The sequence below is a fragment of the Neopelma chrysocephalum genome, unplaced genomic scaffold (assembly GCF_003984885.1).
Source record: "Neopelma chrysocephalum unplaced genomic scaffold, ASM398488v2 Primary Assembly neopelma1_119, whole genome shotgun sequence".
Lineage (NCBI taxonomy): Eukaryota > Metazoa > Chordata > Aves > Passeriformes > Pipridae > Neopelma > Neopelma chrysocephalum.
In genome coordinates, this window is record NW_020897781.1 from 1,698,181 (window position 1) to 1,723,316 (window position 25,136).

The following is a 25,136-nucleotide window of genomic DNA, read 5'->3' on the forward strand; positions in this document are numbered from 1 at the left end:
GGGCCCTTGGTTTCCTCTCCCCGCCCGCCCAACAGCCTCCCTCCCTTCCTCCTTTCTGCCTCCAAATCTCAGGGAAAGCACCAAGCAGCGCATCCTTTGAGGGTGAGGACCCCTGGCCCATCCATCAAGAAAGGATTTTAAGATGCATGTGGGGATGCAGTGGCCCATATCACACCTGCATCATCCCCACTGCCAGCAGAGAAGCATCTGCTCTGCATGTATGTCCCTTCCTGCCCCTTGACCAAGGGAGCAGCTGCTGCTGTCCCTGCTCTCTCAGGGGTGTTGGAGGGTTAGCCTGAAACCTCCTCATTTGAGGATGGCCCAGGAGCTGGTTGGATCCTTCTCTAACCGGGCCTTGTAGAGGATGTTCTAAAGTGAATTTGTTTTTATTATGTTAAATCCCACTTGTAAATGGTCCTTTCCCCCACTTTTCTCTTTCCTTCTTGTTGTCTCAGGAGGAAATTTCCCACGTGGTAACACTGCAGTAAAACCCAAACTGTCTTGTCCCCAGCCTACCAGGCTATGATCCCTGTCCCTGGTCACATCCCAATCCTGCTGTTTCCCCTTGGCATTTGCTGCCAAACATTCCTGCCTTCAGAGAGAGCATCTCTGTTGAGGGCAAGATATAAAACAGCTCTTTGACCACTTCAGCACCTCTGTTGACAACTTTAATGAAACCCCATTTATATTATTCCAGCTGTGTCTTTCTGCCATGCCTTGGAGGTCCCTGCTTTCCTGCTCCCACCTCCAGGCACTGCCTGATTTCAAAGCCTCCCTGACACCAGGGCTTGGGTGCTGCACCCCAGAGGTGGCTGCACTTCAGCCTTCTGCTACCCTGTGGTATGTGGTGATGTTTAATTAATATCAAGCACTTTGAAGTCCCCAATGTTACTTATTCATGCTCGTGTTCCCTGCAGACCCTCCTGTTTGATGTCCACGTTGGGGGTGTTATTTAGACGCAGCCCTCTTTGTGGCAAATTTAAGAAGAGAGGAGAGGTTGCTCTTTAGAGCACTTGTGAAAAGTTGCCCTTCTCAGGCAGGAGACCATCTCGGACACACATTCAGAGATTTCTGAATACAGGTTGGCATTCCACTGGGGTGCTCACAGCACTTCTGTGATGTAAACCCAGAGAAACCAGTTCTGCCCTTAACAAGTGCAATCTCAGGCACAGCTGTTCTCCATCACTGAGCATCACATCTGGGTGTCTGTCCCTCCACGGTACTTAACAAGCAGAGGGTCCTTCCTGTGTCCTGGGATGTGGAAATTAATTTAAACTTGCTAAGTTTGGGCACGGTGTGTTGAACAATTACATCAAAGCAAGAAACCTCCATCTCAAAAACACGGGAAAGCTTTCCCTGCTGCCAAGGTATTTACACAAAGTAATAACCACATGCAAGATTGTCCTTTAATGATAATTTTCTTGTTATCTTTCAGCAATGATTTTTTTCTTTCCGTTGCAGATGAGTTTAGAAAATGACGATAAGAGAGCACGCACGCGATCCAAGTCTGTCAGAGGTGAGCAGCTGTTTATCCCACAGCACCAGGCTGCACAGTCCTGAGCTCCCTGCACTTTGCTTGTTTCAAATAGGCTTTGATTTTTCAGGTCCAGGCTTAACTCTTTAAGTTATGCTCACTGCCCCCCGCTCCCCAACCCCACTGAAATTTTTCCAAAAATCCTGCAAAACTCCCAACCACAAACCTATATGGGTCCTTATGATATTTAACCCTCATCCTCTACACCCAGAAGAAGGAAAATAACAAGCAAATTAAAAAAAAAGCCCCCGTGCATGCTTTGCTGTAGGGGATGGCAATCACTGGAGCTTCAGATCAGCTCCCGGGGCTTTCATCATGCTCACTCTGCCAGCGGCTTTGAAGTCGCACATCTGAGAGAGCCTGGCAGAAGTAGCTCATGTTGGAGAAGCAAACGGGCTGTCCCCCGGCAGGGATGGGGGGACAAACGACTGGTTAATGCAAAGCTTGATTGCTGTTTATTTTCTGATTAAAAAAAAAAAAAAAAGGAAAAGAAAAATAAGTGCAGGTCTCCGCGTGCTTTCTCTTCGGGAGAAGGTGAGAGGCTCTGATGCAGAGCCCGGAGTGTCACCTCAGGTGGTCCCACATCCATGTGTGATGGTTACAGACCAGCCTCTCTATTTTGGTTCCTTTTTGTGGTTGTGGATTTGACAAATGACAAAGCTGGCTGGAAGTGAGGAATGAACAAGGCTGGAAAGGTGTGATGGTTGCAGGGACTGCAGCTTCATCCTACAGCGGGGCTGGACCACCTTCCTTTGTCCTCACCTTGCTTTTCACAGCATCTGCATCTTTTGAAAAAAACCCCAAACCCAGATGCTGCCAGTTGTGTTGAACCAAGCTTGGATATTTGGATTTCATTGCTTTGTTGCACATACACAAAGGTGCTCACTCAGGTTGCAAATGAGAGCCCCCTAATTCTATTTATTTTCTCACACCCTGCGTTCCCCACACTTGAATCTGGGTTTCTCCACGTGAAAAGGTAATTTATTATGTACACCCTGGGACTTGCCACTGCCTCCAGTTTGTTGAAGCTTGTGAGTCATCCCACAGGGAGCTGGATCCCAGGAAACCCAATTAGCTCAAACAAATTGAGCAAACGTGTTATGGTTTTTAGCCTGGGTGAATTTAAACTCATGTTGAGGGATTTTTTTCCTCCTGATTATTTGAATTCCTGGTTGGATGTAAGATTTCAGCTATGATGATGTGAAGTTATTGAATACAGTTATTGTGAGCAGTGAGAAGTCCTCTTATTCATTCACAAGTGGGGAATAATCCCTGAAACCCCTACAAACTGTTGTTTACCCTAAAACCCAAGTAACACATCCCCTACCATATGTCTGAGCATTGGTAGGGGCTCAGTCCAGTGTGACAAGGGGAAGAGAAAAATGGTGTTTTAGAGGTGAATGTGGCCATTGCAGCAAAACAGTTGTGAACTGTGGAAAAAGAAACTGATGAACAGATTTTAAGGGTAAACGTAGAGAAGAAGGTATGAGAAAACTCGGTCTTTACTTAAACTTGTTTGAGTTACGTGCATGACAGTATAGCTCCAAAGTCATGACTTCAAAGTTATCTGTATTCAGAGAACAGAGGTGGTCCCTGAAGCTGCAAACGTGCACTCAAGTGCTTGAAAATAAGCACAGATATGAGGATTTACAGGGGAGGATTATGATTTACTACAGGCTGGCACGCAGTAAACGACAGCAGGATAGATTTTCCCTTTCTGTCGTGAATGGGATGCCCGAGGAGGCAACAGAAACGCAGCTGCAGGCAGGAGAGTTCCCCCCCAGAGAAGGGGGATGTCTCAAGGGTGGGGCCTGGCACTCCTATTGTGTGTTTGACCTGTGTTTGTTTCCATTGCTGCATCTGCCCCTTCGCCCAGTGCCCACGGAGCTCATCGGCCAGGAGGTGAGGTAAGGACCCTGCTCCTCCTCGGCAGTGGGGTGGGGGGGGCACATGGTGGGACTGGCTTGGGATAAGCCCCTCAGCTTGGGAACTTGTGTGTGGGGAGCAAACCTGTGGGACTAGTGGGGTGGAGGTCTTGCTGGGGGGCTTATATTGGCGGGGACCTTGTTGTGTCCAAGTCCTATGGGTACCACTTGACAAAACATGTCAGGAACCACAAGACTTTACAGGGATGAAAACAGGAGCTCTGGAAAGGGTCACATTGGACTGGAGCCACTTTCTGTCCAATCCCACATCCAAACCCCAGCAAAATCTAATGCCCATGTTTTTTATTTCAGGATCATTAGGGACAACATCCTACTAACCAACTAACCACAGTTTCTTTTCCACATATTTTATAACCTCTTGTTCCCCCAAAACAATATCATGTCACATCACTTCTCGTTCCAGATGCTCCTCCTTTGGCCTCATGTCCTCTGTTCAGTTACTGAGGTCCTGTTGTCACTCATTTAGCAGTGCTGGCTTGCCAACAGCAGCAGCCAAAAGAGCAGGAGTGGAGCCTCTGCAGCCCCACAGAGCTTCTTAATAGATATAACAGCCTCCCCCACCTCTAAGCTCCCATTAAACCTTTCACAAGGGCTTTTGCAATAGGTAGGAGTCTTTAACCTGGACAGGCACTAATAGCAGGGGCTGCCTCTCCTAGCAGCCTTCCTTAGAAAGCCGCGTGTGTCAAAGAGTAATTGGACCTTAACCAACCCAATTTCAGAGCATTTCTGCTCCTCCACTCTCTTATTACTCTGGAGAGCCGGGAGGAGCGAGAGGTGGGCATGCCCCTTCTCCAACTTTTATTGCTGAACACTTGAGTGGAGGTGGTAATTGGAGCAGGTGACATATCTAAGGGGCAGGACAGAGTGCTCCACAAAGCCATCTCTGCAGCTGTCACCTAATTGCCTGAATAACTGGACGATTAATCGACTAATTGGAAGCAGGGCATCGTCTGCATAACAATAAGAAGCCCTTTTGTCAAGCAGATGAAGGCTGGAGAGAGGGGGAGAGCTGGTCGGTGTGGTGGCTTTCGAGAGATGGAGAGCAGCTCTAATAGACCTCGAAGCTCCTTTCCCCTTTTGGGACTCCTGCCAAAATACACGAAACCTCCCCAAAGGAGAGAGGGGAGGGAAAACCTGGCCCAGAGCATGTCGAGCATCACCTCTGTGCTGGTGCTTTTTAAAGGCATTAAATTAACACACTGAAGCCAGAAACGTCCCAAATCAGCACCTGCTTTGGCAAACCTCGATGCTGAACCACTTGGCTCTTTCCTACATACTTTTTATTGCAGGCTTCATTTCACCACATCAAAAATGGGGTGGGGGATAATTAGGTTTAATTGATACAGGAAAACTTATAAAAGCCTGTAACATCTTCATCAGAGCTGCTCTTGTTTCACACCAAATAAGCCTTTTTCAGGCAAGTCACTGGTGACATAAACACTGCTCTGTCTCTTGATGTGCAGTCACTGGAAGCGTGTCTGGGGCTGCTCGGGACACAGCAGCCTCAGTCAGGACTGAGGGCAATTAAAATTAAATAGACTTTTAGATCATGAGCAGCAAAGGGGGGAGCTCCCTATTCCAGTTGCACATGTTAGTGGGATGAGATCTTTTTCTGTCTGACCTCAAATGTTCTGCTGGAGAAAGGGACGCCTCACTGCCAGGCCAGACCCTGGGTGTGGTGGGGCTTGGGCTGTGTGTGGATGCCAAAAGAGCTGGGACCCCTCCCCTAAGTGAAGGCATTGGAGGATGCTTCAAACCAGGCCACAAGCAAAGGGGACAGCAGGAAGGGGGACTTGTCTTGGAGGAGCCAGGAGGTGCAGCTTCCCCCCACCCAGAAAGCTGTGTCCCCTTAGTGGTTGTGCTGCCACCATTTGCCCTCTCAGCATCAGCTTTGCTAACCTAAATCAAGCTGGCCTCCCTGGAGGAAGGATTCCTACTCTCCTGACAGTTCAGCAGCCCTTTTCTGTCCTGCTTTTGGGTTGAATTATATTCTTTGAACACAGCAATCTGACTTGTATTGTGGGGAGTTGAACCATTAATAACCCACCAGTGCCCCCAGAGCTGCTACACCCATTAGTGCAGTCAGACCTTTCGTGTCCTCAGCTTTTTGCAAAGGCTGAGCTCTCTGCTGAGAGCAGAAATTCTGAGTCCCTAAAGCCTGACTTGGCACTTGGTACTATTTAATGTTGTCCCGTGTTTTTTACTCTAAGAATAACAGGCTGGCCAGATCCCCTCTGGGCTGGTGATGCCTTCTCCCTTTGCACTGTCATCGAGAGATTTCATTAGTGCTTTCAACTTCCTGGGCTGAGGGTGATACGGTGCTAAATGAGGTTATTAATCCTACACGACTCCAGAATTCCTCAGACATCAGGCAAGTCACTTGGGCATCCTATAATCAATGCCATAATCTGGTTTTGCCAGAAAATGTTTGCTTTAATGCTGCTTATCTGGAGCCCTTACAGCTCCTGAAGCTGGGACTAATTACCCCTGCAGGGAAGGCGCGTGGTCCCGGGCCGAGGGATGCTCAAGCGAAGGCAGCGGTGGCTGAGAGTGTGGCTCAGAGCTCCCTGCAAGTCTTTAACTCACCCTCTTCTGCAGAGCAGCAGGAAAAAAATGCAGGGATTTGGGCGATCTGGTCACCTAAATCCCATTCACTCCTCCAAAAGTGGGGCTCTGAGGTGCTTTTGAGGATTTTAGTCCTGGTGATCTTCACCCAAAGTGCTCTGCCAAAAACTTCCTTGACCTACTTTTCTAAAAGCCACCCATTTCTTGCTGTAAGGAACTCCAGTTTCCTGATAAGCCACCAAATAAGGAAAAAACCCATGTTTTCCTCCTGAGAAAAAGAAAACTGGAGTGGCAGCGGGGAGGCAGAGTGCAGTAGCTGTCTGCCTTTAAAAGCTTGCTCTTACACACGCAAATCTTTAATTAAACATACTCATAAAACTATAGTGAACCCGTTCATCTAATTAAATGGGGTGAGTAATTTCATTAATTTTTAGCAAACTGCAAGGCTGCTCTCCTGCCTTCCTCCCTTGGAATTCAAAGGGACAAACTGAACCATTTGAGGGAAATTATCTTCCCGTTCGCAGTTATTTTGCTCCTTGGACACAGGACCTGTTTAACTGACCGTAGTTTATACACTTCTAATTAAACATTAATTCCCCAAGTCCTATTGCTGTTCTTGATGTTTTGCTTGTTTCCCTCTCAAGCTGTCCAACCCCAGGCTGTAACGGCTCAGGACACATCCGTGGGAAGTACGCAAGACACAGAAGGTGAGGCTGTGTTGGAGGTGGTGGAGTGGAAAATTGTGAGCAAGAAACCCAAACACAGAGGTTCACTGGAGAAAATCTGATTTAGAGCAGCAACCCAACTCATTTGTCCCAAATCTGCCCACTAGAGAGCTGGTTTCTGTCTCTCCATCAGTCCCCAAGGGATCCCAGGGAGGTCTGTCTCTCCAGGCTGACAGCAGCCTTCCTGCAGACCCCAAAACATGGCAGATGTACCTGACTCAGGTGCCAGGGGTTGGTGGAAGCTGCTGACAGGCAGAGATTTTGGTTTGCTTAGTGTCTCTATGGATGGGGAGGGGAAAAAAGAACACAGGCTGCCTTTGAGGCCATGCCAGCCTTATAATGGCAAAATTGGAGTAGTTGGTGGACGAACCCCAGGGGTCAGTTCTGCATCCCCTGCCTGGTTTCATGGTCTTGATGCCCATCACCAACAGTGGTGCTGGGAGCTGCTGGTCCTGCTGCTCCCTGGACAACAACTGCAAGGAAGCTGCATCCCAGCATCCGTGCTCTCATTTCTGAAAAAAGTTGATGTAGTTGCACAAAGTCGTGGTCTGAGAGCAGATCTGGCCACGCAGGGTTTAACCAGCTAAAAAATCTGGGCTGCTGGATGGTCTTTTTGGTACTATATGTGTATTTGTCCCACTTGCCTTTGCCTAACCAGTCGGGATGAGGTAGCCAGGCCTTTCTCACTTGGCGATGCCTTCTCTCTGCTCCTTGACCCCATCTGCAGTTTACAAAGCTGCCCTCTCGCAAAGAAGAGGAAACTTCAGGATGCGGAGGCCGAACATCTGGTGTCGAAGAGAAAATCCCACCCGCTCAAACTGGCCTTGGATGAAGGCTACAACGTCGACAGCGACGGCAGCGAGGAGGCCGAGGCGAAGGAGGAGTCTGGCTCCGATGAGTCGGAGGGGATGCTGGAGGAGGATGAGGCAGAGGCGATGGAGCAGGAGGAGACCCGCAGCCCCGAGCAGGCAGAAGGTGCTTTATCATTATTGATTGCAGAGCTGTGTTCTGCAGATGAAGAAAGGGCAGGGAGTGTTAACAACCAGGAGTTATAGCTCCTCTGAATTATGTACAGGATGGGTCCTTCAATTATTGCACTGGGTGGAAGCACCACAGCAAAGCTCTGCTTAAGCTGAGAGGGGACACACATCGATTGTCTCCAGCATCATAAAAATGAGAGCTTTTCCACCAGGGATGGTCCCTGGGGAAAGACACATGGAAAGCAGAGAGGAACTTGCTGTGCGGGTCAGGTGGTAGCAGGGAAGGCAGCCGGGGTCCTACACTGGTGCTGAGAGGGGCTCAGCAGGAGTCATGACCCTGGCCAGATCCAGCTGCTATCCAAGAGGAGGAGTGACCAGAAAAGGAGATAGGTCTTCAGCCAGGGTCCTGACACTGCTCACTGCTTTGGAGCCCTGGTCTGGGGAGCACTGGGAGCAGGGGGATCAGATGGCTGCTGATGGGGAGGGGGGTGTGAGAGGATAGAAAGAGCTGAGAACATGGCAAATCTGAACCCCTATGATTTCCCTTCTATGTGGAAATCCCCTTTCTACCTGCCATCCTCAAATGCAATAAATTAGGCTGCTTCAGGGGTAGAACAGCCAGGCTCTGGTTTCAGATAAGTTTAAATACAAAAAAAGAAATGTTTATGAGTTTACATAATTATTTTCTTTTCCTCCTTTCTTTTTCCCCTTTCTTTTTTACCCCCCTTTCCTCTTTCCCCCTTTCCTCTTTCCCCCTTTCCTCTCATTCCCTCTTTCCTCCCTTCTCCCCTTTCCTCTTTTCTCCCCTTTTCTCTTTTATTCCTTTCCTTCTTTCCCCCCTTTCTTCTTTACTCCTTTTTTTTTGTTCTTTTTTGTCTTTTCTTTCTTTCTCCCTTTTTCTTTCTATTCCTTCTTTCCCCCCTCCTCAGAGAGAAGCCCAGCAAAATCAACCCATTATGGACAAAACACAGCATCAAGTACATCTGGGCCCAGCAAGGCCAACTACAGCAGCTACCAAGAAATAATCGCCAACTCCCTCCTAAACCTTGGCCAGATAGCGGAGGAAACCCTCGCCATCGAGGGGCAGCTGCCCGAAGCGGAGCTGCAGGTCCCCAAGCCACCATCTGACGTTGTGCATTTGGTCCATGAGGATGCAGGAGAGGAGCTGGTGGAAGAGGAGTGCGACAAGGAGATCATCATCCAGACAGAGGATGCGGAGGAGGTCATCGAGGTCACCAGCGAGCGCAGCAGCGAGTTGTGTCCGGAGCACCGGGACGATGCCACCTGCGAGGAGTCCTGTAAACTGGAGAAGGCTGAGGCAGAAGAAGAGGATGAGGAGGAGGAGGAGGAGGATGACGATGAGGAGGAAGAGGAGGAGGAGGAGGATGAGGAGGAGGAAGAAGAGGAAGAAGACGAGGATGAAGAGGAGGAGGAGATGGCTCCTGAAGTGATCTGTGAAGAAACTCCTCACACTTCTCAGGACACCCAGAAAAGCCACTGTGAAGGGCAGTTCAGCCCGAAGCCCGAGTACTCAGTCATCGTGGAGGTCCGGTCGGACGATGACAAGGACGACGATGCCCGGTCCCAGAAATCAGCCGTGACCGATGAGTCAGAGATGTATGACATGATGACGAGGGGGAACCTGGGGCTGCTGGAACAAGCCATCGCACTGAAAGCTGAGCAGGTGAAAATTGTGCGGGAGCCCAGCCGGCTGCCAGGAGAACATGTAAAGCACTTCCAGGTGGATGACAAACAGAGCAAACCACTGGACAGCATCCGAAAGAGCTACTACGGCAAAGGTACAGGGACAGGCCTCTCCTTCCTTTCCCAGTGAGAGATGAACTTGTCTGCCCAGCACCTTGTGATAATCAGGCTGATGGTGGGGGAGCTCACAGCCCACTGGGAGAATTTAGCCACAAATCCTCAATGCCCAGAGGGATGGGGACATCCTAGAGGTCAACAATGAATGCACAAAATGATGATGTGCCCTACACCATCCTTCCTCTCAGCACAGGAATTGCTTGGCTAAATTGTCCATTGGCCTTGAAAATCTGAGTCTGAGCTGTAGGGCTGGTTTAAAACACAAGGGGGTTTTAAAGTAGAGGTAGGAGTCTGGCCACAGGAACATGAGGGGCAGGGGCTTTGGCATCCTCTGGCACTGAGCTGGCTGCCTGCTCAGTCACTGTGAGTTGCTCCATGTTCCAAACTGGGTTTCTTCCTCAAATTACTTTACTGATTCCAACTTTTGGAAACTTCCTGTGTTACAATTCCACCTCCAGGAAAAAAACTTCCAAACCCAAAGGTTTCTCTCTCTGTTTGACTACAAAAGCAGTGGGGGAAGCACCCTCAGCAGTTTTTTGTCTCCTTTCCACCTCTTCCCCTCCAAATCCACTAACCTGTTCCCCACCGCCCTTTCCCCACAATCCTCAGATCCTTCGAGACCCGAGAAGCGAGAAATCAAATGTCCGACTCCTGGTTGTGACGGGACCGGCCACGTCACGGGGCTTTACCCTCACCACCGCAGCCTCTCCGGCTGCCCGCACAAAGACAGGATCCCCCCCGAGAGTGAGTACACGGCGGGATAGCAAGGGCTGCTTAAATTACTCTGAGGCCTTATTTCCTAGGGGGAATTTCACATCTGATGGGTAGCGCTGCCTCAAAACTCTCCAAATAGTCCCAAATGATGTGAGTTTCATGGCTGAGTCTCTAGCACAAGCCTGATGTTATTCCTTGGAGTATAACAGAGTTTTTGGCATGGGGTGGTGCTTTTCCAGGTCGATCCTGGGTGCTGCTATCCACCAAAGTGTTATTGCTGCTCACAGGAAACATGATGGAGATTTGCTTGGAAGTCCTGCCCTTCTTAAAGATTTTTAGCACCATCCTGTGGAGAACGAGGTCCCTTCTCTGAAAATCAAAGGGGGGCTTTAAAAACGCCTGCCCACCTCCAGAATTGTGTTAAGCAGTGCCCATCTTTACACTGAAAGTCGCATGTTATTCCCTGTATGGGATATCTTGTTGGGAAGAAGGGGATATTGTTCTCCCTTGCCGTCCAAACATGTTGACATGCAGGAAAGGAGAGGAGTCATTCAGGATGTACAGGATAGCTGAGCCTTCTTCTATGTTCTTATCACTGTAAAATTCACAAGGTGATATATCAAGATTCACCTGTTCTACAGAAAATATCATCATCATAGCAGATTTTTGTATATGCACAGAGAGATATTTTATTTCTTCCTCTCTACCAGCATCCTAAATAGCTTTCCCTGCACAGATACATAAAAATCAAGGTTACATGTTTATGATAATGGCATAATAGACCACAAAAAAAAAAAAAAAGGAGCCCTTCCTTATCAGTAATTTCAAAGGTTGCAGACCTGCCATAAACACAGAACTACAGGAAACAAGGAGAAAGTACAGCTATCTTCACAGGCTGGAATGCAGGAAAAAAATATTAATAAATAACTAACACAAGCTGTGTGCTTTACAAAAGCTTGCAGATCAAATTATTTTCTTTACTTCTAAGGTCAGCGCTGCAGGAAGCAATAATCCTGAAGATTAAAATTAAAAAAAAAAAATCAAACAAAGACCAGTCCTAAGGATAAAAGCAGAGATACAACTTCAATCACTTTAAACTACCTGAAATTGGGAGAACTGGTTCCAAAAGATGGGTGGGCAGGAGGGGCTAGATGGGGGAAACTGGATTGCAATCAGCAAATGAGGAGAAAGCCCAGGCTGTGTGTAGAGATGTTAATCTAGTGCTGACCTGAGCGCTGCTGCCTTGAAAATCGTTTTTTTTTCCCCCGCAAATTCTAATTACGGCATTTCACGTTCCCTGATTTCTAGGAAACCAGCGTACAAGACTTGATGGTTTTGTCTTTTTTTTTTCCTTCTCTCTGATTTTTATTAAGTTGTTTTTGTTTCCCTTCCCCTCTCCCCTTCCCCTTCTTGCTCTGAAGTCTTGGCGATGCACGAGAACGTGTTGAAATGCCCCACCCCAGGCTGCACAGGACAGGGTCACGTCAACAGCAACCGCAACACGCACAGGAGGTACCGGCTTTGACTTCTTCTTATAAGAGTACAGTGACAGGACAAGAGGGAACGGCTTCCCCCTGCCAGAGCACAGGGTTAGATTGGATATTAGGAAGAAATTCTTCCCTGTGAGGGTGGGGAGGCCCTGGCACAGGTTGCTCAGAGAAGCTGTGGCTGCCCCATCCCTGGAAGTGTCCAAGGCCAGGTTGGACAGGGCCTGGACCAAACTGGTCTAGTGGAAGGTGGCCCTGCCCATGGCAGGGGGTTGGAACTAGCTGAGCTTTAAGGTCCTTTCCAACCCAAACCTTTCTATAAATCATGATTCTATGTTAATGTGATTGCAGGTGCAAGGTGAGTTTGTCTCATTACTCGTTCAGTGTAGAAGAAGCAAAGATATTTTTCATGGGCTTAGTGTAGCTCTGGGTCCATGAAATGAAGGTTTTCATGCTCATTCCTCATGCTTGGTTTCCTTTTCTCTTTTTTTATTTTCTTTCAAAAAAAAACCCCAAACCACCAACAAACAAACCCAACTCCCACAGTTTATCTGGGTGCCCCATTGCTGCTGCTGAAAAATTAGCCAAATCACATGAAAAGCAACAAACCCAGTCTGGTGATCCTTCGAAGACCAGCTCCAACTCTGACCGAATACTCAGGTAAGTGGGGGAGCAAAGCCCAGCACCACATCCCTGTGCTGCCCCAGCCCTCCCTGCCAGACCACGCTCCCAGGAGCGGCCGTCACGGCTCCCTCCAGCTGTATCTTGATACTGCTGAGTCCTGTTATTACGATCATAGGTCTCGCCAAGGTGGGGAGATATTTAATTGATGGTCCCAGGGAGAGCATTGAGGACAATGAATTGCTTCTGTAGCATCAATTAATGCTGAGGCTACAGGCCAAAGGGTTTTACCAGTGCAGCAGAAGGCACTTGTGCCGATTGCTCTGCAGCACAAACTGCCAGCCAGTGATGGCTATTATATTAGCGTTATAAGTAGGGTGGACTCAGGGAGGGGGAGGAGGAGATTTAGGCTACATGCAAATCACTCCATGGCAGTTGCGTGTAAGTCCACCTGCTTTTCTTCCTTAGCCCGCACGGTTCAGGGGAGAAGAACCTGCCACTCATTCCCAAACCAATCACATCTGTTTTGATATTTCACCCATCTCTATCTTCCCGGGAGAAAGGCCTGTCTCACATTAAGGATGTCCCTGATAGATGCTGGCTTCCGCAGCTGATGTGATTCACGAGGCTACAGATGGGTTGTAATATGGTTTGTTATTTTGCAGCGAGAGCAGGATAAAAACCGTGGTGTGAGCCCCGAGCAGCACTCCCACAAAGGCATCGGGCTCTGATTAATTTATTTATTTGCTCCCCAGGACTGCTGAGCACCCTGGTGCACCAGCGCTCGGTGCTTTGGAAAGGCCATTTAGGGCGATTACTTATTTATTTGCAGCGGAGCCTGCACCGGGCGCAGAGCGCTCTGAGCGCATCACGAGGACGGTCCATGCTCCAAGGAGCTCCCGCTCCGAGGACTCACTGGTGGAAAGAGGTCACGGGAAGGAGAATAACAATAGGCCATTTATATACAATTTATATGCAAGACAAATTGATTCATGATAGGCAGCCCCGCCGAAGCGGGTCTCTAGGAGGGACTGCAGGCAGGGGAGAGGCCCTGGTGCCTCTGCAATAAACCTGCAGTGGGGAGTGGAGCTCAGCTGGGGTCCTCACGCCTTTGTGTGCCACCCTGTGTCATGGGTCCCATGAGTGAGTGATACCCATTCTTGTGCTGTGTTGGAAAATGTTGCCGCGCCACAGCAGTGGGCAGGACCGTTGTTTTGGATGAGATTGACACCTCGGTGTTTTATTTAAAAAAGAGGAAAAAAAAAGAAAAAAAAAGGATGAAAAAATAAAAATGGAATCTAAGAGATCCAAACCAGATGCAGACTTGCTGAGGGAGAGCAAAAGGACTGTTGCTGCCTCCTCATGCCCAGTAAGCCCTCAGGAACAAGGTGCAGCTACACATCCCCATTGCATCTAGTCCCCTCCCAACAGTCACCTCGCCGAGGAAAAGAGAAATAATTGCTGCTCATTGTTTCATCCTCAGGCCTATGTGCTTTGTGAAGCAACTGGAGATCCCTCAGTATGGAAGCTACCGGCCCAACATGGTCCCAGCAACCCCACGGGCCAACCTGGCCAAGGAGCTGGAGAAGTACTCCAAGGTCACCTTCGATTATGCAAGTTTTGATGCTCAGGTTTTTGGCAAACGCATGCTTGCCCCAAAGATTCAGACTAGCGAAACCTCACCTAAAGCCTTTAAATGTAAGTTGGGAGCAGGGATGGGCTGGGTTTCTGCATTTTCTAACTTTGTCAGCATGTTGTGAGGCTCTTGGGATTGTGGTTTTGGGGTGGTGGGAGAGACTTGGGGCTGAACTGCTGGATCCCTCCTGGGATGGGGAGGCTGAGATGAGAGGAGCCCACGGCTGCTGGTAAAGCTTTGCTTGGAGGAGGGTTGCTTTGGCCTCAGCTTTTGGAAGAACTGTGGTGTGAACATTAATCTCAGTGATGTCTCGAGATGGGAGAAGTTACACAGCTGTCCTCAGTTGGTCCCCATTGCTTTGCAGCTCGTATCTATTGATCTGTCTTTCCTCATCTAGCTAAATGGATTACAGTTTTCTTCTCTTCCATCTTATATATGACCCATCCCACCCATTTGTCTTTCCTGCCGTGCTCTGCTCTCCAGCTCTGCTACCTATCGATCACCCACCTCTATCTTCCAGCTCTCTCCTGTTGTAGCCACCCACCTCTGCTCTGTTCTGAGGACCTTGCACTGGTTATAGCACTGTGGGTGAAAATAAACCCTGCGGGGCTGGGCTGTTGGGGACAGGAGGGACACTGCATGGGGAGACAGCCTGTGCAAATGTGTTAAACCTCCCCCTTCCTTTTAACACCAACCATGCACCTGAAGACATCTTTCTGAGGGGGGAAAAAAAAAAAGATTTAGGAGCCCAGTTTGCAGAAGTCAGCAGCCTCAAGAGGGCTTTCTGTCTGGCTAATCCCACTTCCACAATCCTGTTTAATCCTGATGCAGCTGCTCTGTAAAAAAGTGCTCGTACTTGAAAGCATCCTGGTTGTTGCACTACAATGGGAGCGCCCTTTATTACAGTACTAAATCTGTACAGGATCAGACAATGAAATTGGATGGAGGCCAGAGAGCACAACTGCCACTGTCATCCTGGGTTAGGGCTGATGGAAAAGTAATTTGTTTCCCAGCACAAGCGATTCTCTCGTTGAATAGATTGTGTTATTTGCAATATTAGCAAAGAATTTTCAGGGTAATTGTACTGACAAAAATAATTCCAGCAGACCCACAAGGATAATCCTTTCTATTTTTTCTCATCACTTATTTCACTAATTTGCTGATTGCGAGTCTATTAGTGGTAGAAATACTTATGAAATGGAAAAGCATGGCTGAGCCCACGGTGTGAAATTGAAATTGGCATCTCCCGATCCTGGATACTGTCAGGTTGGGCGGGCGGATACCCAGACCCTGCTGCAAAGACATGGATTAAACCGGACGGGAAAACAAGCAGCCAGAGACGGGAATAACCATTCGGGCAAACCTCCAATGAGTTAATCAAAGCGACAGGATGAATATGATTGCCAATCATAGCAGAGAAATCTGCTCCTTTCACTGAGAACTTATTTTAAAGAGATCTTCATCCAGAGGGATTTATGTTCCCCTGCATGTGTGTGCATAACTCCCATTAATGTCAATATGCATTATATACGCACGCAACGAGGAAGAAAGCAGTGCTGGGGAAGATTAGTATTTTATAGTGTCTTATATTACAAGTTCATAATGGGAATAATGAAATCACTTTGCTCCATAGCTGCATCAACAGAGGTTGTCTTTGCTTTGCCATCATCAGGCCAAAGCTTAGGAGTCTTCCCTGGGTAAGACTCCCACTAAAGGGGGAATGGTTTCCCCCAGAAAGGGCACAGTGGAATGAATTCAGAATTTGAAGATTTTGGTAATTGATTCAGAACGCAATCCTGTGACTGTTCTAAATCAGATGATTCCCTGTTTGCATCCACTGAAACTACTGACTTAGAGGGACCCTGTGTGGGTCGGGTCCCATAAATGGGACCATGTTCAAGTCTTATTGATAGGAAACTATTATTTATTATTAGGGAAAGTTTTATTGTGCATTCACCCTGAGAAATACTCGCTTTCGTTTCATAGGGTGTGAAGAGAAATTGCATTTCCAGGTTGGCACTGCTGCTGGTGTGACATACAGTAACAGAGTGGCAGCTGCATAATAAATCCAGTTATTCAGGCATATTTAAATGATATGTCAGCTGTCAGGAAATCTGTATTTCACCGTGTTATCCTTGGAAGCTCATATTTTATTACCACGGTTTTTCTAATAATGTAATTTTTTAAATTTTAAGTTTTCAAATGTGCTACTAGAAATCTCCCCATAAGACACCTCTGCAGATAAATTATGGACATACAGAGGACAAAAAAAGAGCCAGGAAGCTGCTCTAGGCCTTCTCCTCTAGCTTCTTCCACTGAGGAGTAGCTCTAATGAAGAAAAGCACTTGTGTTTTGGGTATTGATGGCAGAGTCAGTTAATGAATTAACCTTTCACACCAAGAGACCATTGCACAAGCTGCAGCCAGCATTGCTCCTGTTGCACATCTTGGGCAACAAACCAGCCCTTGGATTGGGAATAATCCCAGGAACTTGTGAATACATTGACTGTGTCAGACTGACTTAACCTCTCGCTGCTGCCCGTGCCGGTTATACATTAGCCTTGTGTTGTTCCTTCTCTTTTTATTTCAGCCAAACCTTTTCCAAAGGCCTCTTCCCCCAGCCACAGCCCCTCCAGCAGTTATGTGAAGAGCACTTCATCTTCCTCCACAGGCTTCGACTACTCCCACGACGCTGAGGCTGCGCACATGGCTGCCACTGCCATCCTCAACCTCTCCACCCGCTGCTGGGAGATGCCCGAGAATCTCAGCACCAAGCAGCAAGAGGCCCCCGGCAAGGTGGGTGCATGTGCCCGGGGACCACTGCCCAGGGACCAAACTTGAAGTTTGGGATGGGAGAAATACCTCGGTCTACCCTTCCTTTCGTTTTGGTTTTTAAGTGCAGAGGGAATGCAGACACTCATCACAAATCACCCTTTCACTCCCTGCTTTGGGTGGTGCAGTTTGGAGGAGGTAATCTTGGCTCTCAGTGTGCTATGGAGATATGTTGTGGTTCAAATTACCCGTGGGAGATGAGCAGAGATTGCCAAGCCAAGTCTCAGGTTATTAGGGTTATTAGGAAAAATTTGTTCACTAAAACAGTGGTCAAGCCCTGGAGGAGGCTGCCCAGGGCAGCAGTAGAGTCACCATCCCTGAAGGGATTAAAGTGCCACACGTAGATGTGGCACTTGGGGACATGGTTTAGTGTGTTTTTGGCCATGCTGGGTGAACGTTTGGACTCGATGATCTTAGAGGGCTTTTCCAACCCAAATGATTCTGTGACTCTCAGAGCTGTTTCAGTTGCTCACTGATCTGTATCTGATGCCACTTGAGATTCCCCAGTTGCATCCAGACTGATTTCCAGCTATTTTTCAGGGGAACACAGGTTTTCCAGAAGTCCTATGGAGCACCCCGAGCCTTGGGCAGATGTTTTGGATCCCATGGGGCATCTTAAGTGGCACTAGATGCCTGTGTTAATCAACTGAGTCAAAATGCCACATGGGGTGCATTTTCATGACGCCTTCCTGAAATATTTAGGAAAGAGCATCCCTTTTCATTCGGTTCCTCATAACTGATTGTGGAGAGGACGGGACATGAAAACCTGCCTGCTGCACTGCAAAAGACAAATGGGGGCAAGATGCCCATAGGGAGTTGCTGGCAGCTGCTAACATTGGGCATGTTTCCAAACTTTCAGTCCATGGACATTGAGGTGGATGAAAACGGGACTCTGGACTTGAGTATGAACAAACACCGCAAACGGGAGAGCACCTTCCCCAGCAGCAGCAGCTGCAGCAGCAGTCCCAGCATGAAGTCCCCAGATGTGTCGCAGCGCCAAAACAGCACCAGTGCCACGAGCAGCACCATGACCTCCCCCCAGTCCAGCCAGACCTCCCGCCAGGATGAATGGGATGGGCCCATTGACTACACTAAACCAAACCGTCAGCGGGAAGAGGAGCCAGAAGAGGTGAGAAGTGACTCTTCATGCTTAAGTCTCCCTCATGGGCGATTGAATGCCATGTTTACTCACACAGTTGTCCTGTTCCCTGCCCTCTAGGCACACCTAGTTTGTCCTTTGAGCATAGGAGAGAAATATTTCTAGCTTTGTCAGTACTATCAGGTATCAACCAGGGACAGGAGGCAGATGGTCTTATATCTGTTGGGGTTGCAAAGGAAGAACCCACCACTTTCCTTGCCCTGGGTGTGCAGTGCTTTCTTTGTTGTAAATCCTTTCAGCTCATTTGCACCAGTGGTGCTCCTGGTGATGCTTCCCAGGATGATTTATATCTCCCATTAGCAGAGATGGCCCTGTATGTCACTGACATTAATCCTGCAGGTGGGGAATCCAGCCATGACCCCCTGGCTGGGGTGAGGGAAAGCCACATGGAAATCCACGTACAGACACGTTTTACACATTTCTCCTACAAAACCAGGAAATTACAGACTATTGGATCCATGGTTTGGGTACTGTGAGGTGCTTTCAGAGGGCTCAGGAGTGTTGGCAATGCTGCACTCTTAGCTGGGATGAAGCTGTGATATTTCCCACCACAGTTCAGCAGCAGTGACCACCACTACAACCCCTGTACCTGGATCTTTTCTTGCAGTCAGAACCTGCCGCTCACTCTTTTGCCTCCTCGGAAGCTGATGAGCAAGAAGTGTCAGAGGAAAACTTTGAAGAGCGAAAATACCCAGGGGAAGTTACTTTAACCAACTTCAAGCTGAAATTCCTCTCCAAGGACATCAAGAAAGAGCTGCTCACGTAAGTCCTCCTTTTTGTCTCTTCCTCCAAAATCTACTAAACATATACCTAGCACAGCCAGGGTGATAGGAGGCAGAATTTGTTAGTAAATACATTTTAAAAATTAGAATTGTAGTTCCCTTTCTTACTGTGGTTGGTCTTAGCTCAACTGAGTAGTTGAAATGAAAGCTCAAGAGAAACCCTACCCTCATACAACAGCTGATCAATGAGGTAAAATACCTTCCTATATGGCCTTACTCTTCAGTGATAAAGAGAACCTATTAGGGAGCTTGGTGCTCTCAGGATTCATGGACAGGGTTGAGGAAAACCCCTTTCTTTTCCTCGGTGTTTCCTGCAAGAGTGTTTCTGGCACAGTGGAGGAGCCTGCCCAATCCCCTGACCCCTTATTTCAGGGCACTGGGTGATGCTGTGGAGCCAAGAGCACCCAAGGGATCTCAGCACCTTCTTGACGGGGGTGTTGAACCACAAGATGTGTCATTGAGAAGACAGGAGTTGTTGGCTTAAAGCAATGGGTCCCAGCGCTGTGATAATCCAGGGTCACAAAGCGTGACCTGGGGCTGCAGCAAAATTGCTGTCAGGCTGCAATTTGCGTTGGAGAGAGACCCTGCCCCAGCTCATATCTGTCTATTGATCGGGTGGGTGGAAGTACAGACACAGATCTGTGCTATTAGATGGAGTATTGCTCTGCATCCACACTGATTCCCACAGGAATGGTTGATGTTTAAGAGTCTGATCCAAACATGGCAGGTTGGACCTCACTCTGACCTAATGGCACCTTGGGATCAGACTGGAGGTTGTGGTGGGGAGGTCTCCCCTCCCAGGCATCCCAGCTGTTCTTGGCCTCTTTCCTGTGTACCTGACCCCCCTGTATGTTAAACAGGGAAGAGCTGGTGGGCACTGTTTTACTGACCTTATACAACTCGCTCATTATTTGGCTTCTGCAGGTTGAGGGAGCAGACAGGCAGGGAGGAGATCTGTGAGGGCAGAGCAGCAGCAGCATCTTCTCCAAATGAGCAAAGCACAGACCAGCTACCCTTATCCAAAGCTCTAAAGGCTTTCTTAAAACCCAGCAGCACCGTGAATAGCAATTTCTGAGGTAGAGCCCTGAAGTCCTCCCGTGCCTTAATTTTATTGTGATGGTACAGAAATTTCCTGAATGGAAACAGCCCTGGAATAAATAAATGGTGTTGTGGGCAGTGCTGAGGCCTCCCTCCCCATTTAGCATCCTTATTCCTCTTTGGCCCAAAGGCTGTAATGAATTAGCTGTAGTTAAGAGCAGACTCGCCTGCTGTGCCTGATGCTCCGTGTCTGGATGTAGTTCTTGTGCCACTTCCAGGCACAGATGGCAGGGAAGGTGCTCCTCACCTGTATCTTCCCATCACCCTCCTGTTGGCACACGAATGGGAACCACACAGCCAGACATCCCTGCTTCTTGAACATCACCATATCAGTGCTGGCTCCAGGGCTTGCTGTGTTTCTGTGGGAGTTGTGGCTGGGAAAGGACTCAAGGGTGAGCAGGGAATAGGTGCCTCCAAGCCTCAACCTGCTAGGCCAGACTGTCCCAAGGTATCCCTGCAGCACCCCAGGACATCCCTGCTTTCCCATATACCCTTGACTTGGGGCAGGAGGGCATGACTGTGCCAGAGCACAAACTGGATTTTATTTCCTGGACATGGAGAAGGGAGAGCAGCTTTTTCCATTGTCCATGCAAGTACAATTCACAGAGGAGGCAGTGAAGAGGGATGGATGTGAGGTACATCCACTGAAGGCAGTGGGTGGGATGCAGCAGCTCCTTCCTGCCCTCTGTTTAGGAGCCTCCAGGCACACAGTCAGAGTCTACTTTCATTCCCTCTCTGCAGTGAAAAGTGTTTTCAAGCTTTTCTTTGCAGCTAAAAGGGCTGGGAGGAAAAAAACCCAAATCATTTCAGAAAGCTGAAATCTAAAGCACCTTATTCAGCTCTGAAAACTGAACAAGATGATTCCTGCAGCCAGAGTTTCAGTATTGCAGGAATCATCCAACCTGGCAGCACCCTCCAGGGGTGTTCATACCTGTCAGGTCATGCCACCCAGCAGGCTGTTGTCAGTCCCCCACTGCCACCTAGCACTCCAAGCAACTAAGGATTTTAAACACTTCCTTTGCATTTGCCACCAATTTATGCAATCCCTAAAATTTTTTTTTACAGGATCCTTGGGCTTTTTGGGAACAAAGAAGGGAGGAAAGGGAGCTGAAAGGGAAATGTCTGGTTTATATCCATGCAAACGTACAAACACACACCGAGATCCGACGGACGGAGCCGGGTGAAGGGCTCTGGCAGGGGGGCTGGGCTGAGACCCACCTGATAGACACTGAGGGGGCTGAGCTGGCTTTGCCCATCTGTGGCTCTTGGGGAATCCATTCCTTTCCCACATTTATGATCCCTGTTGTTGTTGTTGTTGTTGCCCAGTTGCCCAACCCCAGGCTGTGACGGCAGCGGACACATAACGGGAAACTATGCCTCTCACCGCAGGTGGGTTGACCTTTTTTTCATGGTTTGAACTCTAAAGACAACTTTATTTTTTCTTTTAGTGTATTTTTTGACCATGTGGATAGTTTGGTTCTGTTTCCTCCCCCCTTCTATTGCCCCTCTCCCTCCCCACGCCCCAGCCCTTTTTCTTTTTCCTTTTTTTTTTTTTTTTTTTGCTTATCCAGATATTCCATCTCTTCTCTTTCAGCCTTTCTGGTTGTCCTCTTGCTGACAAGAGCCTCAGAAACCTCATGGCTGCCCACTCTGCTGACCTCAAGTATGTTTGCGCTCAACTTGAAACTTCTTTTTTTTCTTTATTTCCATCCTTTTTTCTCTCTTCTCCCTTCCTGCCCCCACTCCTCTTGCTCTGCTTTTGCTTTTCCATCCCTTCCCTTCTCCTTTCAAAGAGCTGATCAAAACCTGTCTGCAAGGAGCTCTGGTGGAGTCCAGCTTCCAGCTGTCACGTTGAAGAGGCAATGGCTTGAAGGAAGGCTTATTTTGGGGAGAGGGGCTCATGGCAGTGATTGGAAATAACCTGAACACCTGACAGGTTTCCTCTGGGCACTGTAGACATGTTATTTTCTTTTCCCAAGCTCTTGTTCCCTAGATTGGGCCATAACCCTTTTCATTTAACGTTTTTGTACATCTCAAATAATCCAAAACCTGGAGAAAGGCTCATGCTTTATTTTCGGGCAGAGACACAGCTGGGAACACACCACCAGGACACAGCAAAGCCAACTCTTTTAGAGAACCTGGGATGCTATTTTTAGGCTAAATTTTAGTGGTGTTGTGGATGTAGTGAGAGAGGTTCCTATTCATTCCCATGATTTGTGAGGGAATGAAGGAGGGAGTGTGCAAATGTTTGGTGAGGCCAGATCCTGAGCCGGCGGCAAAGGGCTCACAGGCACCTGAATTTCCCTGTTTCCATTGCTGCTTCTGAAGAGAGGAACCTGGTTTTGACATTTTCAGTCAAATATCTTCCTCTGAATCTTGTTTTCACCTTTGCTGTGTCTTCCCCAAACTCCTCATTTTCAGTAGGAGCTTATTCTTCACAGGAGGGTTTCCCAAATGCTCTCTTAGGTTGCTTTCCCTAAAGAAAGGTGAAATTGTATTTAAAACAGATGAAGACACTGGGGGGACCTGAAGCCTCCTCCACACAACTCCCTCTTTGGGGGAAAGCTCACTGAGAATTTTTTCAATATTTCTTCCGTGGATCCAGCCTACCTTTGTCTCACCTGAGCTCCCTGCTTTGCTGAATCCAGTTTTTGGATCGTTCAGACACTGGGATATTCACAACTATAACTGAAGAGTAAAATGGAGAGCTTCCCATTGCACAGGCTCACCATGAAAAAAAACACAAATGTGCTGTGTCCTGAACACACTCAAGGATTTTTGAAGCTGTGGGTGAGTCAGGGGGAGCCTCTTTGGTCACAAAGATGATTGACAAAGTCCCAAATCCCTCTGTGATGGACTGGAGGGGCGCATGGCTCTGGGACTGCTCTGTGCCCCACAACCAACGTGGGTGCTGGTACCAGGAAAAGTGTTTGTTAAATGCCTGCTCCTTATCGCAGAGGTGGGAAAAGTGGCAGGATTAGTTGATATGAATAGAATGTGCTGGTGGATGGAAAGGACCGGCGTGGTTAGTGCTAAGTACACTTAATCATGCATTACAGACTATATATATTTTGAAAGAACCTCTTCAAAGAATCTTGCTGAACTGGTGTTTCTCCAACAGCCTTAAAGAGTAGCCAAGTGATCAGAAAATTAGTGTTAAAGATATTAAAAGCTCTTGGGAGCAGTGTCCATTTCCAGTAAGGACCAGACAAAAATCGAACAGGGTTGTACCTGAGATCAAACACTGCACCCAGCTTTGCTGTGCAGGATCCCCTGCTCCCCTCAGGCATCCAATGTCAGTGCTTTTTATCAAAATACGGTATAAAACAGACTTCTGGGAAAAAAAAAAAAGCTTGTTAATATTTTTTCTCAAATACTCTTTTTTTCCCATGTCTTGGTGAGGATGGGAGCAGAGGAGGGAGGAAGAGAAGAGGATTTGGAGATATTACAGATTGCACAGTCATAGCTTTTCACAGCTCCAGATAAGACCATGTCAGTGTTTCTATTATAAATTCTATTTCAGGGGTTAATATCCCTGATATAAAAAAACCAGCTCCAGGCTGGAACATGCAATAAAAGGTCTCTGTTGGTATGATTTGTCTCCAGATAATTAAAAATAAAAATCAAATTACTTCTCTCCTCTCTTTGAAAGTCCTGAAAGGCAGAAAGAGTTTGGTGTTAGTGTTTTCATAATTTCCTCCCACCCTGAAGCTAGAACAACAAAGAAATAGTTTTGCTTTCTACTTTAACAGTGTATAGCAGGGAAATGTCACAGTCATCTCCCAAACCTGTAATTTCTAAATGAGTCGAAGCATTTGCATCCTTGTTGAGGTTCTGCTGGATGTATCCCTGCTCTTACAGCTCTGGATCTCTGTGCATTTATGTTTTCCTGCATCTGAGCAGGCTGAGCCTTGATCCTGACTTAGTTTCCCTGACACCCTTCCGGGATCAGGATGTGTCCCTGTACTCCCAATCTGAGGTGTAGTAACAATTTTTTTTGCCAACAGAGACTATTCAATGACCTGCAAATGCCAAACTCTCCCTCTGAGCTTGTGCAAAGAGGAGAATTTTGATATTTTCTGGTCAAAAAAAAGAGGGCTTTTTGAAAGGCTGTTTTCCAAGCTGCCAGACAAAAGACATTTGTGGAAATGATTGCTCCACTGACTCTCAGAGGCCAGAGCACCCCAGCCATACCATTGCCCAGGCCAGGCACCAGCACAGAACCGCAGAATAGTTTGGGGTGGAAGGGACCTTTAAAGGCCATCTAGTCCAAACCCCTGCAGTGAGCAGGGACATCTTCAGCTAAATCAGGCTGCTCAGAGCCCTGTCCAATCTGGCCTTGGACACTTCCAGGGACAGGGCATCCACCACCTCCCTGGGCAACCTTTGGGAAAGTATATTGCTTTTCCCAAGGGCACTGACCTCAGGGGCTGCCCGTACACCACTGGCATGTCCTGGACACGCATCAATCCCTGCTCTGGGGCAGGTACCTGCCAGTGGTCCAAACCAGGCACTGGTGGCTTTAAATATAGGGATTGAGAAAGGTGGGACACAGCAAAACCCTTCCCCGAGGACAATGGGCACTCTGCAAGCTCGTGGATGTGCCCTGAGCTCTGGTCAGAAGGAGCAGCCGAGCATCTCCCCCTCGTCCTGCGGCAGCACCGCGGAATTCCTCCCCCTCCCACCCCTCCCCCGGTCCTAATCACTTGACTGAAAAAGCCCTGGCTAATTGGCAGGCTGGCGTGCACATCCTCTGCGAACACTCCTCGCCTCTCTTCCTTGTCCCCATGACAACTTTTATGTCCGCCGCGTCACCTACAGCATTCGGAACAGATCTTTGTGCTCGTGGTACTTCATGTCCCCTCACCGCTCTTGCTCTGAGCCCTTAACGATGCGGTGCTTAACTCGTGCCATTATCTTCGCTGCCGCTCGGCGGGCTCGCAGCCCCCGCCAGCCTTTGTGGAGGTTTGGGTGGTCACAGGACCATCCTCCAGGCTTTGCTCTCAGTGCCATCCCAGAGCGCTGGGTGCTCACCTTCAAACTCACGACCGTGGGCGCATCTTCAAAGGTCCCTTTGTAACGGCGGCGGCTGAGGGCCGAGGGGCAGATTCTGCACCGAAGCACCAAAAGCTGCTGGGGCACCGTGTGTGGTGACTTGGTGACCCCCAGCCCGAGGTCCAGCAGGTGCTGTCACCCTGCAACACCCCTTGTGTCCTGCCTACAGTGATGAAGAAGAG

General features: G+C 48.3%; 1 protein-coding gene across 5 annotated transcripts in view; it reads left to right on the forward strand.

Annotated features, from left to right (window-relative positions):
- The window catches only part of MYT1 (myelin transcription factor 1), a 66,159-nt gene that overhangs the window by 28,970 nt on the left and 12,053 nt on the right, over positions 1-25,136 (forward strand). For 4 of the 5 annotated variants that reach the window (XM_027697559.1, XM_027697560.1, XM_027697563.1 and 1 more), the window contains exons 3-16: positions 1,462-1,516; positions 3,411-3,441; positions 6,690-6,752; positions 7,498-7,745; positions 8,680-9,549; positions 10,181-10,315; positions 11,707-11,797; positions 12,319-12,432; positions 13,877-14,091; positions 16,619-16,824; positions 17,720-17,989; positions 18,627-18,781; positions 21,226-21,288; positions 21,494-21,562. In XM_027697559.1, coding sequence (XP_027553360.1) covers positions 1,462-1,516; positions 3,411-3,441; positions 6,690-6,752; positions 7,498-7,745; positions 8,680-9,549; positions 10,181-10,315; positions 11,707-11,797; positions 12,319-12,432; positions 13,877-14,091; positions 16,619-16,824; positions 17,720-17,989; positions 18,627-18,781; positions 21,226-21,288; positions 21,494-21,562 — 2,585 coding nt within the window. The remainder of the gene's footprint in view (positions 1-1,461; positions 1,517-3,410; positions 3,442-6,689; positions 6,753-7,497; positions 7,746-8,679; positions 9,550-10,180; positions 10,316-11,706; positions 11,798-12,318; positions 12,433-13,876; positions 14,092-16,618; positions 16,825-17,719; positions 17,990-18,626; positions 18,782-21,225; positions 21,289-21,493; positions 21,563-25,136) is intronic. The other variant, XM_027697561.1, reaches the window with a different exon arrangement.